Source organism: Cavia porcellus, unplaced genomic scaffold (assembly GCF_034190915.1).
Source record: "Cavia porcellus strain 051 isolate PalLab524CR breed Dunkin Hartley unplaced genomic scaffold, mCavPor4.1 scaffold_15, whole genome shotgun sequence".
Lineage (NCBI taxonomy): Eukaryota > Metazoa > Chordata > Mammalia > Rodentia > Caviidae > Cavia > Cavia porcellus.
Genome location: NW_026947498.1, coordinates 73,797,080 through 73,809,485, shown reverse-complemented (window position 1 = coordinate 73,809,485; position 12,406 = coordinate 73,797,080). Strand labels below are relative to the sequence as shown.

General features: G+C 44.2%; 1 protein-coding gene across 4 annotated transcripts in view; it reads left to right on the top strand.

Annotated features, from left to right (window-relative positions):
• Rad18 (RAD18 E3 ubiquitin protein ligase) overlaps positions 1-12,406 on the top strand; it is a 126,077-nt gene that overhangs the window by 96,212 nt on the left and 17,459 nt on the right. For all 4 annotated transcript variants that reach the window (XM_013146332.3, XM_063225190.1, XM_063225189.1 and 1 more), the window contains one exon: positions 4,417-4,479. In XM_013146332.3, the coding sequence (XP_013001786.1) occupies positions 4,417-4,479 (63 nt within the window). The remainder of the gene's footprint in view (positions 1-4,416; positions 4,480-12,406) is intronic.

Here is a 12,406-nt window from a genome sequence, read left to right as displayed (position 1 = left end):
GCTTTTCAGAGGTGGCGGAATCCAGAGTGTGTGCTGCTGGGATTCAGGGTGTGTGATCCCTTCACTGATTGGTTAGGCACCGCTCTAATACCAGAAGCCTAGACAGAGTATGAAGGGGCAGGAAGATGCTATTAGGTTTGGCTGTTGCTTTTGCTGTCTTCTGCCCACCACAAACTGTTCTCCTCTGCAAAGCTAACCTGCCCTGGAGCAGCTGGTTACGGACTGAAACCTCTCTACAAATTGGAAGCTAAATACACTTTTCCTTCTTAAGCTTTGGCCATCTGGTATTTTGTCTCAGCAATGAAAAAAAGTAACTAAGACCAGCTCAGAAGAAGGCTTGCCCGGATATAGTTGAAAGGCTTGAATATTAACATGTGAAAGACAAGGGTGCAGGACCTGTGTGGGTTGGGGTAGCCAGAAAAGAGGGAACAAATTTGGCTATTGTAGAACTTTTTCAGATTACTTTTCAGAACTAGATCTTTAAAAAACAACAACAACAACAACAACAACAAAACCCCTTGAGACCAGTTATTCTGTTAGGATGCCCAGATCTGGAAATAGTTCTTGTTGTAGAAATCATGGTATAATTTAGTACACATATTTGTGGCAAGAAATAAAGGGATCCTTTTTTTCTTATTTTCAGAGATTTAATAGTCTTTTAAAAAACATTTAGGAGTGGTTATTTTTTTGAGTGTACACAAACATAGTAAAAAAATTGAGAAAAATCATCAACAGTTTGTGAAAAGCTAAGTACAAATTGAAATTATTTCTCACCTATGAGGCAGCAAGCATCTTTTGTTTTGGTTTGGATTTTGAGAAAGGATGTCACTATGTAGCCCAAGATGGCTTTCAATTCATGTCAGCCCTCCTGCCTCAGCCTCTCAACTGCTGTGATTTCAAGTATATTCCGTGCTGTGTGGCTCCGAGGTTAGCATCCGTCATCATGTTTGAGAGCAGCACTGTGGGGAATGGGCACTCTAAGATGCCCTGTCACAATCCATGAGGACAGGAATCGCCGCAAAGTGCCATTATTGACTTCTACTCAGTACTTGGGTGAATTTGTCCTGCAGAAATACCTGTATGCCTGTATGTGGCATACAGAGTTATCCATTGCATTATTCTTTATAATAACCAGAGACTAGAAAATACTCAGTTCTTCATCAGTGGAGGCTGAGGTGGTGCCATACATCCACATGCTGAAACACTACGTGGTTATTAAAAAAGGAAGATTAAGTGCTAGTGGAAATTTCCAGGATGCCTTAGTAATCAAAGGATCAACATTCAGAACAAAGATTATACAGCATCCTATTTCTTTCCTGATAAGAGAAAACATTGTATGCTAGTTTTTGTTTTACATAAAGCACACTAATAAAAAATAAAAAGCTAATAAAAGTGGTTTCATTTTGGAGATAAAGGGGAAAGAGGTGGGTGGGAAGAAAGGAAGGAATGGAACTTTTCACGTCATTTTTTATTTTGAACCACATAAAATACATTAATCTGTTTTTAAAAAATGCAGTACTTGCAAAGTTGTGGAAATCACCGTCACATTGACGTTATTATGAATGGGTTAGTAGAGGTCGGTGGTGCAGACAGTAAAGATAGAGATACACAGAAGGGATTTTGTAATTTATATAGTGCTGGAATAATTACTAAAATACTAAAAACACTAAATAAGTGTTTCTGGTCAAACTAAAGAAAACAGTATGTTAGCAAACCAAAATAATTGAACAGTAAACTGTAATTTGTGTTTATAGTAATTCGGGGTATTTTTTAAGATCTTCATAATTGTTATTAGGCTTGACATTACAGCTAGATTTTCAGTTTAAAAATGTAAACTGGGCATTATGAGACACCTGTAATCCCAGCACTCCAGATCCTCCCCCTGAGGCAGGAAGATTGCCAAGGGTCTGAGGCCAGCCTGTGCTACATAGTGAGTTCAAGACCAGCCTGAACTACATAGCAAGACCCTGTGCGCCCTCCAACGTGACATTTATGAATTCAATATTGCCACAAAATATTTTTCTAGTAATCTTTTTAATGATAGCTTTTTTCCCTAGGGAGTGAGAATGGTGGCAGGAGGGTGATGCGTTCCTGTAATCCCAGCTGCTCAAGGGCTGGGGCAGGGAGATTGCAAGTTCAGAGCCAGCCCGAACAGCTGAGTGGGTAAACTCAAGATAAAAGTTTTGAGTTAAAGTGTAGCTCAGTGGTGGGGGCCTGGTCCAATCCCCAGCAGTGCTCAAATGAGAGACCTGGTTGTGGGATAGATGAAAAAGAAATCTTACTGCTTTTATATGCAAAGTGCAGATACACACACACAATATGCAAAAGGACAGACTTTATGGTGTTAAAGTGCATGAGTGGGTGGGGGAGAAATCTAAAAAGGCTCCTCTGGGGAACAGTAATGAAAAAGATTGAGAAATGCCTCTGTTAGTTCTACCAGGCAGTGAAGAATGGATGGCTTGGGATGGACAGGTTAGGTTAAAGCAGCTTCTGTGTTCTGCGGACTGGAGCAGTTGTCTCTGAAGTAAGGAGGCACAGGCCCTGGCGTCTTGTGAGTGGGGAGCCTCAGGACCATTGTGTGCGTGGGGTGGCAGTGAATGGGATCCTCTCCTCCTGCCTCTCAGGACAGTGCCAAAGCTGGCGAAATCTGCTAATGTCCTTCAGGGTCTTCCACTTTTCATCCTGCTTCCTTAATAAAAACTATGTCTAGCTAGTGGTTTAATGGAGAAGCCTGTCTAGCCAGCTTTAGGTAAAACAGATGACACATCCCTGGCCAGCTGCTCTCAGGAACACTGGCTGCTGCACAGGGCCCGTCCCAGTGCCAGAGCAGCAGGTGCGAAGGAACAGCGGGGTCCGGTTCCCCACCCAGGGGCTCAAGGGGCACACACAGTGCACGGGCACACAGAGGAGAATCGTCTCTGGGCAAAACAGAACTGCTATTTTAAAAACCTGCATGTGCTGCTATACTGAATAAACACACACTAAAGGTATTATTGAATGTAGAATTGTTCTTTATCATTACTTTTTTCTCAGACTCTAGAAGCACTGTTACCTCCACATGACCTCGTGTCCTGCAAAGTCCAGGAACCGGGGGTGAGATACGTTAGAGAGGAAATGCACCTAAACCATGGCACGGGAGTCACAGTCAGAGGGGCCCTGCCTGTAGCCCCCCGAGAATGTCGGGAGCTTGACGGGGAAGCCCTCAACTGTGTTTACTGAATCCATGGGCCTTTCGTTCCTACAGAATATTTGTTAGAAACTTCACTGATTTCCATCCAGTGCCAGGCCATAATGCCTCTCTCTCTTTTGAGGGCCATACTCTGTTCACTTTGAGAGTATGTGGAATCCAATAAACTCCCTTATGCCTTAAAAACAAAACCGTGATTGGTCAGAAGTGTTTGAGAATGATTTGTTAGTACTTTAATCTTCATAATTTTAAGCTTTTGCTGTTACTAGAGACCATTAAAACATGATTGGCATGCACATCTCCAAGTCTGCTGTCTCTTACCTAGGAGAGAATGGAATCTGTTTCAGTCTTCTGTACGCCTCCGAGTAGGAGAGTCCCATCTGGGTTGTTCCATTCAGTGTTCATGGCGTTGTGTGTGCTGAATGTCTAGGAGAAGCGCCTTTTTGATATCGATATATGCATATCCTTTCTAAAAATAATTTTGTATTGATTTGAGACAGAACAAGATGCTAAAAGACTTGATACAGTTTGTTCTATTTCTTTCTTTTTTTTTGTCTTTTTCGTTTTTCTTGGTACCAGGGATCGAACTCACGACTGCCTGCTTGCAAGGCAGGCACTTATGCCAGTGAGCTAAATCCCCAGCCCAGTTTGTTCTATTTCCATTAAGGCCACAGATACAGTTCCTTAAGCTAGATTGCACTTACAACTCATTATCATTATCAGCAGTGTTCAAATTAATTTTCTTTGGTTACAAAGAGACCAAAAGCTACTTTGGAACTCTTAAGAATCTTATTGTTAGAAGTTAATTTTCAATTTTTTCCCCATGGTGCTGTGGACTAATAAAACACAATCTGATCTTTGGTTAATACAGAGAAGTAAAAAGTCTCCTGACGGTATTCCATTTAGATCTAGGTTTTATGGGAGGCATTTATTTGAGCTTTAGTAATTTTTTCATGATGATAATTTATTTTTATGCCTTACTGAAATTCAAATCCCATGTACTTCAGTGTTTAGAGTGCAGTGTGGTTGAGTTTCCACGTGTGGGTGCAGCTTTGAAGCCATCTTCCCACCACCCCACGTGTCCTCGTGCCACCTTGGCACCCTCGTTTGCCCAGCCCAGTGCCTGGTGCAGGCAGCTGGCACCGGCCTGCGTGGGTACTGTCTAGAACTGTGTAAGTGGAGCCATGCGGTTTCATCATCCGGCGGTGCTGATGCTTGTGTCGTTCTAGCTCCAGTTCGGACATCATCAGGGACCTTTTGGAGGAGGAGGAGGCCTGGGAAGCCGCGCACAGGTGAGTCTCATACGCCGGTGAGAAACGTGCTGACCCGAAAAGGGATTGCATGCAGTTGATTTTTAAGCAAAATAAATGTTTTTACTTTCTGGTTTGAGAAAATTATCCACACATAAAGTAAAGATTTCCAGTCAATCATAAGGCATTGTGAACATCCGTGATTTTTACTGTGTACTTGCTACAAGGTCAGAGACAGGATCAGGAAACAGCTTCATGGACTTACATTTTAACAAAATGTGACAGTGCTGCCTAAGTGGCATATTTGAGGTATCAGTCCTAGAACATACTATTTCAGTTCCAACACATATGTTCCTCTGATTCTGTAAATGACTTGGAGCACTGGTGGCAAATGGATGGCCCACACTGTGTTTTTCTTCTAAGACAAAAGATGCCACTATAGAGTTTTTCCTAAACTAAATCCTCAGTATTCAGGTTTAATTACAGTGTTGTTACTTTGTAACAAGTACGTGGGTTCTGGGTTGCAGTTGGAGTGCTCATCTCTAAAAGGTTCCTCATCACTGATTCAGAGGTTTCGTTAGCAGCATGTTAGTCCATATAAAGCCGTATTTCCTAAGCAACAGAAAAACTTCCTAAAGTCTGCTCTTAAGCTCACATCCGTAAATATGGGTTCATCTAATTGTTTTGAGTTACAGTTTCTTCTTTGTGAGATTTGGGTATAAGAGGTCACAGAAAGGTCCAGGAAGATCCTGCTTTGTATAGACACAGGTGCAAGAGACACGACCCTCCAGGCAGGGCTGCATGAGGGAGGCTGTAGGCTGGCCACAAGGTGGGAGCCGGCAGCAAGGGAAGGTGCTGGACCACGGGCTTTCCGGAGGTTTCTGCAGCAAAGTCAAGGAGCATTGGGGTGAGAGCTCAGGACTAACAAATGATTTACAGACTCCAAGCTAAGGGCACAGCCCTGTGTCACCAGTGCCTGGCCTTGGGGGCGATAATACAGAGGAATGCTGCCTCCTACGTGGATGGCCAAATGGAGTGGGTGTGGCTCTGGGCTGCTTAGTTTGCATATTAGTGGCTTCTAGCTGGGCAATTTACTACCCATTCCCCTCATCATTAGGGGTGGTCTGCCCAGCCAATAAGATTTTATGAGGTATCAGATATCATCTCTCTCTCTCTCTCTCTCTCTCTCTCTCTCTCTCTCTCACACACACACACACACACACACACACCATAAGCAACAAGATATATTTACATTGAACAGAGTGAAACGAGGAAGAAGAATGGGCCTGTTGTGTCATTTCATGTTTCATGCCTGTCATCCCTCCATGGGTGGAGAAAAGCCTTGAGACGTGTGTACAGTAGGTTTTGTACTCTTGAAACTCCCTCTTGGAATGCATGCGTTTTGGACACAGCCACTGTGCTATGATAAATGCAGTCTAGACATGAGAGGCCAGCTGCTGGGGTATTGAGGACCCAGCCATCACCCATCACCCATCACCTCTGGCTCCGCTCCTAGCTAATAGTCAGTCACCAGCAGCTATGTGCTCCTTGTGTAAGTGAGCTATCTTGGAAGTGGATCCTCCGGACTCAGTTAAGCAGACTGTCTGTTCTGACCTGAGCTCTCCTCAGATCTCAAAAGCATGAGCAAATTAATGATCATGTTTTATGCTTCTAAAGTTTGAGAATGGTTTGGGCAGTTGATAGTTGAAACAGACATTAACAGAAACAGTTTGTTTTGGTTTTTAAAACTGTGTAACAAGCCCTTGCAGCATAAACCACAACCATTCTTCAATCTGAGGCCCCAATATTGCAGTTAGCTTGCAGGCTGTTGGGTTGGGTTTGCTGTGCTGTCCACTCCCCCCCCCCCCCCGTGTGTGTGTGTGTTTGTGTGTGTGTGTGTGTGTGTGTGTGTGTAAGGTCTTAGAACCTGTCCTTCTACTCTGTCTTTTTTAGTGGTCTCTTCATGTGGCCTTTGCAGCAGGGAGATTGATTTCCTGCTTGGAGGAGTACATTGCCTCTCAGCTCCAGATTCACCTTTTCTCTGCCTGTTCTCTGAAAACTGAGCCAGGCTGTTTAGATAGTTTCCTTTGCCAGCTCTAATTTTGATCTTTACCTATGGTAGGCACTGAGGAAACGTTGCAAGAGGAGCAGGTTTTGTTTCTTGGTCCTTGAATGCCCACTGGCCAGATCCTCGTGGCACTCACAGCTTTTCTGGGGGTGGCTCCTAGGTTACTCTGACTGTAGCAGTGGCCCTTCTCAGCCACAGGAGTTCACTCCTCATCCAGGTCTGGGTCTTTCTGGGAGGGAGGAGGAGCTCTGCCCCAAGTGCTGTCAGTACCCGAGAGGGAGTAGTTACTCCTTTTTTCTTTTTGTATTATGTAGAATTTCTCTTTTTTCTTATATCTTGGTTATTTTTTTCTCATTGCTGGGACAAAGCCCAACACCTAAAAGGAAAGATTTATTTAGCAGTTTTTGGAGGTTTTAGTTTACACTCAGCTGGCTCCAAGGCAGGGTGTGGCTGAGGGGCCAAATTCATGGTGACCTCAAGCAATAAGAGTGAACAGAGTAAAAGGGGAGAGCAGCCTCCTTCCCTCCCTGTATTGTGTGCTGGCTCCCTGCCCTGGACGGGGGCAGCACTCACACCCCCATCCCAGCACAGACAAGGAACCAATCACAGACTGGACTCAGCCGCCTGTATGACGCATGGGGCTTGGGGTGGCCATCCAAACACAAACCGTAACATCCTACTAGGCATACCCTTGTTACTGAAAGCCCTCTTAGCCGTTAAAAGTGTTCTTTCCTAATTATTGTGATCCTGATTGGATCCAGATGATAACGCTGCTGTGTGTACAAATACAAAGGCCCCCAGGGCTATTTTGAGGGGAGGAGTGCTAGGCATTAAACCCGAGGCTTTTGCACAAAGCTACATTCACCACACTGTTTTTTAGTTTTGATATTGTCTTGCTAAGTTGCCTCTCGGGGCTCAGATTTGCAGTTCTTACTCCTCAGCCTCCCATAGTGATGAGCATTGCCATGTCTGTCTCACAACAATGGTGAAGACTTTATTTAAACTGAGTACCGAGTCACTTCAGTCACACCCTGGGGTGTCAGGATCAGTCCCAGATCTCAGGCAGAAACAGTGGTTCGTCTGGGCTGCCACTGTACCAGACACCTGTGCAGCCACCACCCAGTCCACATGTGGAATGTTTCCAGGATTTTAGGAGTTTTCTTCCTGCCTCCTCCAAGTCAGAATCTACCCAAGATAAGCCCTGTCCTATACCATAGGTTAATCTGGCCTGGTTTTAGCTTTTTAAATGCAATCATGCAGTGTGTACTCTTTGGTGCAACCCTGTGTCTGTGCCTTTTCCCATGGTTGCGTCTCCTATAACATGTTACTTTTCATTGCTGTCTGTAGAGTAAGACTTGTCTTAGTGCAGGCTTCCACCCTTCTGAACAGAAAGCTCTGAGGATCAGACCTGGTAATCTGTGAGGAGCCTCAAACAATTCTGCTGCTTGCATGTTTGGCCACCAGGGTGGCATGTTTGGCCACCATGCATGCCGCAGTGGGCCGTTTGTATCACTGATAGCTCTGAAGGGGCTGCCACTACTGGTGTAAGCTGTTCACCGCATGAACTGTTTGTCCACGCTAGCATTCCTAGATACATAGGTGCTTTGTTTGGACTTTGAGGCTATTATGAATACGATTTTGAAGAACGTAATTGTAAGTGTTCTCCAGTGTGCATTCATTCCCATTGAGCATATTCCTAGGAGTGATATTGCTGGACCAAGGGTGTGCCTGTATCCAGCTAACCTGATGGCTACACATGTTTGCAGAGTGGTTGTACTAAACTCCTGTCACAGTGGTAGTTCTAGTTGGTCCTCATCCTTGTCAGCCTTCTCTGTTCTTAGTCTTTGATTTTAGTCATTCTAGGGGGTGTCTAGTGGTATGCTGAGTATATTTTCACACTTAATTATTTTGTAAACTTTTTATTTATATCACTTGTACCCTTTTTATTATCTTTTCTCCTCTTTATTGTTTCTAGTAACTCTTTATAAATCTTTGTTGAATGTATGTATTATAATCACCTTTTATTCCCTGGGAATTGCCTTTTCCTCTTTTTTTTTTGGTCTCTTTGAGACAGGGTCTTGCTATATGGTTCAACCTGACCTTGAGCTTACTTTTTATCCCAGGCTGGTCTCAAATTTCCAATGATCCTCCTGCCTGGGCCTCCCAAGTGCTGGGATTACAGGTGTGTGCTACCACACCTGGCTTACAGAACTTTTTTTTTGTACTAGGTGAGCTCACAACCTCACTCCTGCTGGGCAGGCTTTGTGCTGCTAAGTTATAACCCGGCCCATCTATTCATCCGTCTAATGATGTGTTTTGAAGAGACATTTTAATTATTATATCCAGTTTAGCATTTGTCGTTTATCTTAGGTTTTTGTATTATGTAAGACATTTTCTCTACCTTCAGTTCTGGAAGGCATTTTCCCATGTTGTTTTCTAGAATCACTTTTGTATTGATGTTTCTCATCTTTGAATGTGGCATTTAGGTCCTTAAAGTGCTTTTTTAAACATTGTGTAATTCTCTGTGTACAGGCTTATACATCCTTTGTTAGACTTATTTCTCAATATTTGATAACTCTTTGTGTGTGAAAATAGTTGTTGTTTCTTAGTTTCTAATTACTCATTGATTGTTTCTAAAACTAATTAAGTTTGTGCATTGACCCCATATTCAGGACCTCAATAATTATAATGGTTTATAGATTCCTTTGTGTTTTTTTGCAGGTGGTCACATCCATGTAATGCATTCTGTATTTGCTTTCATGCTTAACTGTATTGGTTTAGGACACCACTCACAAGTTAGCTGGAAATGCTAATAAACATATCCTTTCCTTATTTCCAACCTTAGTGAGAAAACAGTAAACCTAGTTTTTAACATGAATGACATTGAATTTTATCAAATAGTTTTATGTAGCTAGTGAGATAAACATGATTTTTTAAAAATTTTGTGGTAACTGATTTTAAATGTTATATGAGATTGGCTTTCTGAAATATTATAGACAATAATGTTTTTTAATGTTACTAGCCTTGTTTCTTAATATTTTATTAAAGTTTTTTGTTAGTGTTACACAGATGACTTACGCATTTTCTTTATTTCAAAGCAAATAAAGCAGAACAATAAAAAGAAAAAATAAAACAGTGATAAGACAGTAGGAAATTCACAATAGTTACTATATTACATATTGTTAACCTCTAAATAGTTGGATTTGCACAAATCAATCAAGCAATACAAATGTTAGGCTGTTTCTTTACTTCAGTTGTCATCATCTCAGGCTGTGTTCCTTTGAATCAGCTGGTAACTTATGGGTCAGGGGAGGATCTTTTCTCCCCGCCTGGGTGTGTCGGCTGGCTCACAGTGGGGCGGCCTCCTGCGCTTCTCCCTGGGTGGTGTGGCCGTGGCTGGCACATGGTGGCTGCATAGCTTCCTTCTGGTGCTCCCTGGCTGGCAGTGCCACAGCCGGCACAGGGGGGCTGTGGGGCTTCCTTCCTGGTGCTCCCTGGCTGGCAGTGCCACAGCCGGCTCAGGGGGGCTGTGGGGCTTCCTTCCTGGTGCTCCCTGGCTGGCAGTGCCACAGCCGGCACAGGGGGCTGTGGGGCTTCCTTCCTGGTGCTCCCTGGCTGGCAGTGCCACAGCCGGCACAGGGGGCTGTGGGGCTTCCTTCCTGGTGCTCCCTGGCTGGCAGTGCCACAGCCGGCACGGGGGTGCTATGGGGCTTCCTTCCTGGTGCTCCCTGGCTGGCAGTGCCACAGCCGGCACAGGGGGCTGTGGGGCTTCCTTCCTGGTGCTCCCTGGCTGGCAGTGCCACAGCCGGCATGGGGGTGCTATGGGGCTTCCTTCCTGGTGCTCCCTGGCTGGCAGTGCCACAGCCGGCACAGGGGGCTGTGGGGCTTCCTTCTGGTGCTCCCCGTGACTAACAGCTTTGCTTCCCCGCAGTGTGCTTGTTACATTTTAGTCCTTACTCAAGATTATGCACTGGCTTTCTGAATGATCTTTCTGTCCCATACAAAGGATTGAAAGTATTTGCAGCAGGGAAACAACTAATCCCATGTTTAGAAAAAATCAGAACCCTCAGCTGTTTATAATGGTCCCTGTTGTGGCCAGGCTGTGGGCAGCATGAGCCGGGGAGGCTGCTTTCCATGATGTTCTTCCTGTATCTGGCCATGAAAGGAGAAGACCTTTGAACTGTTTTAACTATTCAGAGAACTACAGATAACTATCTATTGAACCAAATAGAAATTTTGGGGTTGAAAGGCATAATAGCAGCATGAAATATTCACTAAGGGACTGGACAGCAGATTTGAGCAGTGGAGAAGGTGAGTGAAGCTGAGGAGAGGCCAGCTGAGATTACCCACGCTGAGGAGCAGAGAAAAGAAGGGAAAAGGATGATAATTACCCTCAGAGACCTGCGAAACATCATGCGCTGCGCCAGTGTATGCACAATGGAGAGGTAAGGAGAAGAGAGAGTGACACAGAGGATACGATGATAGTGAAATTCCCCGAGTGCTGAAAACACTGCGTCTCAGAAACTCACCTAGCTTCAAGTAATATAAATGCAAAGACATCCGCGTCTAGACATATTATAATCAAACTGTCAGAAGTCAAGACAGAAAAAAACTTAAGAGAAAAACGATTGATCACTAAAAACATCAGGTACATGCAGGACGAAGTCAGTAAAATGACATATTAAAAGAAAGGGACTGCCAGTTAAGAATCCTGTAACAAATCCGTCCTTCAGGGGTGAAGGTGCAATGAAGATGCTCCGAGAGAAACAAAACGGAGAGTTGGTCAGTACTGGGGGACCTGTCAGGCTGAAACGGAAGGACACAGAGCCGTGGCTTGAGTCTACATGAAAAATAAACAGCGCCAGTAAAGGTAGCTACGCAAGTCAGTGTAAGAAGGCACAGATATATTTTGGTTTGTAACTTTTCCTCCTGTTTTAAAAGACAGCTGCATAAAAGCAGTAATTGCAAATCTGTGTTGTTGAACAAGCAATGTATAAAGGTAAAATCTGTGACAATAGCATAAAGGATGGGGAAGGCAAAGAATTGCACATCAGAACAAAGCCTTTGTAGGCTGTGGATATTACATTGGTATTAATTGGAACTGGATATTGTTTTAAGCGAATATACTAACTGTAATCTCCAGGGCAACTATTAAGAAAATAAATTTTAAGATACAGTAAAAGAAATGAAAGTGACACGACAGAAAATACCTATGCTGAAGGAATAAAGGGACAACAAAGAAAGACTAACAAGCATGTCTGTGCTGATACTGGACAGAACAGACTTGAAGATAAATAGTGTTCGCAAAGGTACACTTTATCATGCTTAAATGTGTCAGTCCATCAAGAAGATACATGATTACAAACACACACACACACACCAGGCTGGCTGTGCACCTCTCGTTGGCAGCCTGCCTACAGTGCCAAGACAGGAGAATCACAAGTTAATGCCCAGCCTGGGCACTCTAAAAATAAAACAAAAGGCACATGTACACTTAGCAAGAGTTCCAGTGTGCGTGCAACGGAAACTGAAGAGAAGAAACACTGCTTCTAGAGCCAGCAGGAGCAAAACTCAACCCAGAGCTGTTGGCCTGGGCAGACTTGCTCTGTTCTGTGCCCTAGATTTGTCTGTCTGTTTGTTTTCCTTAGAGGAGGAAAATTTATTGGACAGAGGGAATGGGGGCCAGAAATGGGGGGTGGGGAGTCGGAATAGCTCCTGAGGGGCAGGATGCCGAGTGGCTGCCCTCCCTGGCCTTGCCTAGCTGGGAGAGCGCTCCCGGGGCAGCCCGTGGGCGCCGCCTGGCTCTGCAGCTCCTGGGCCTGCTCTCCTGGCTCTCCTCAGCCTCTGCTCTTTTAAACCGCTGTATTCCGAACCCAATTTAGTGCCTGCTACCATGCAGAA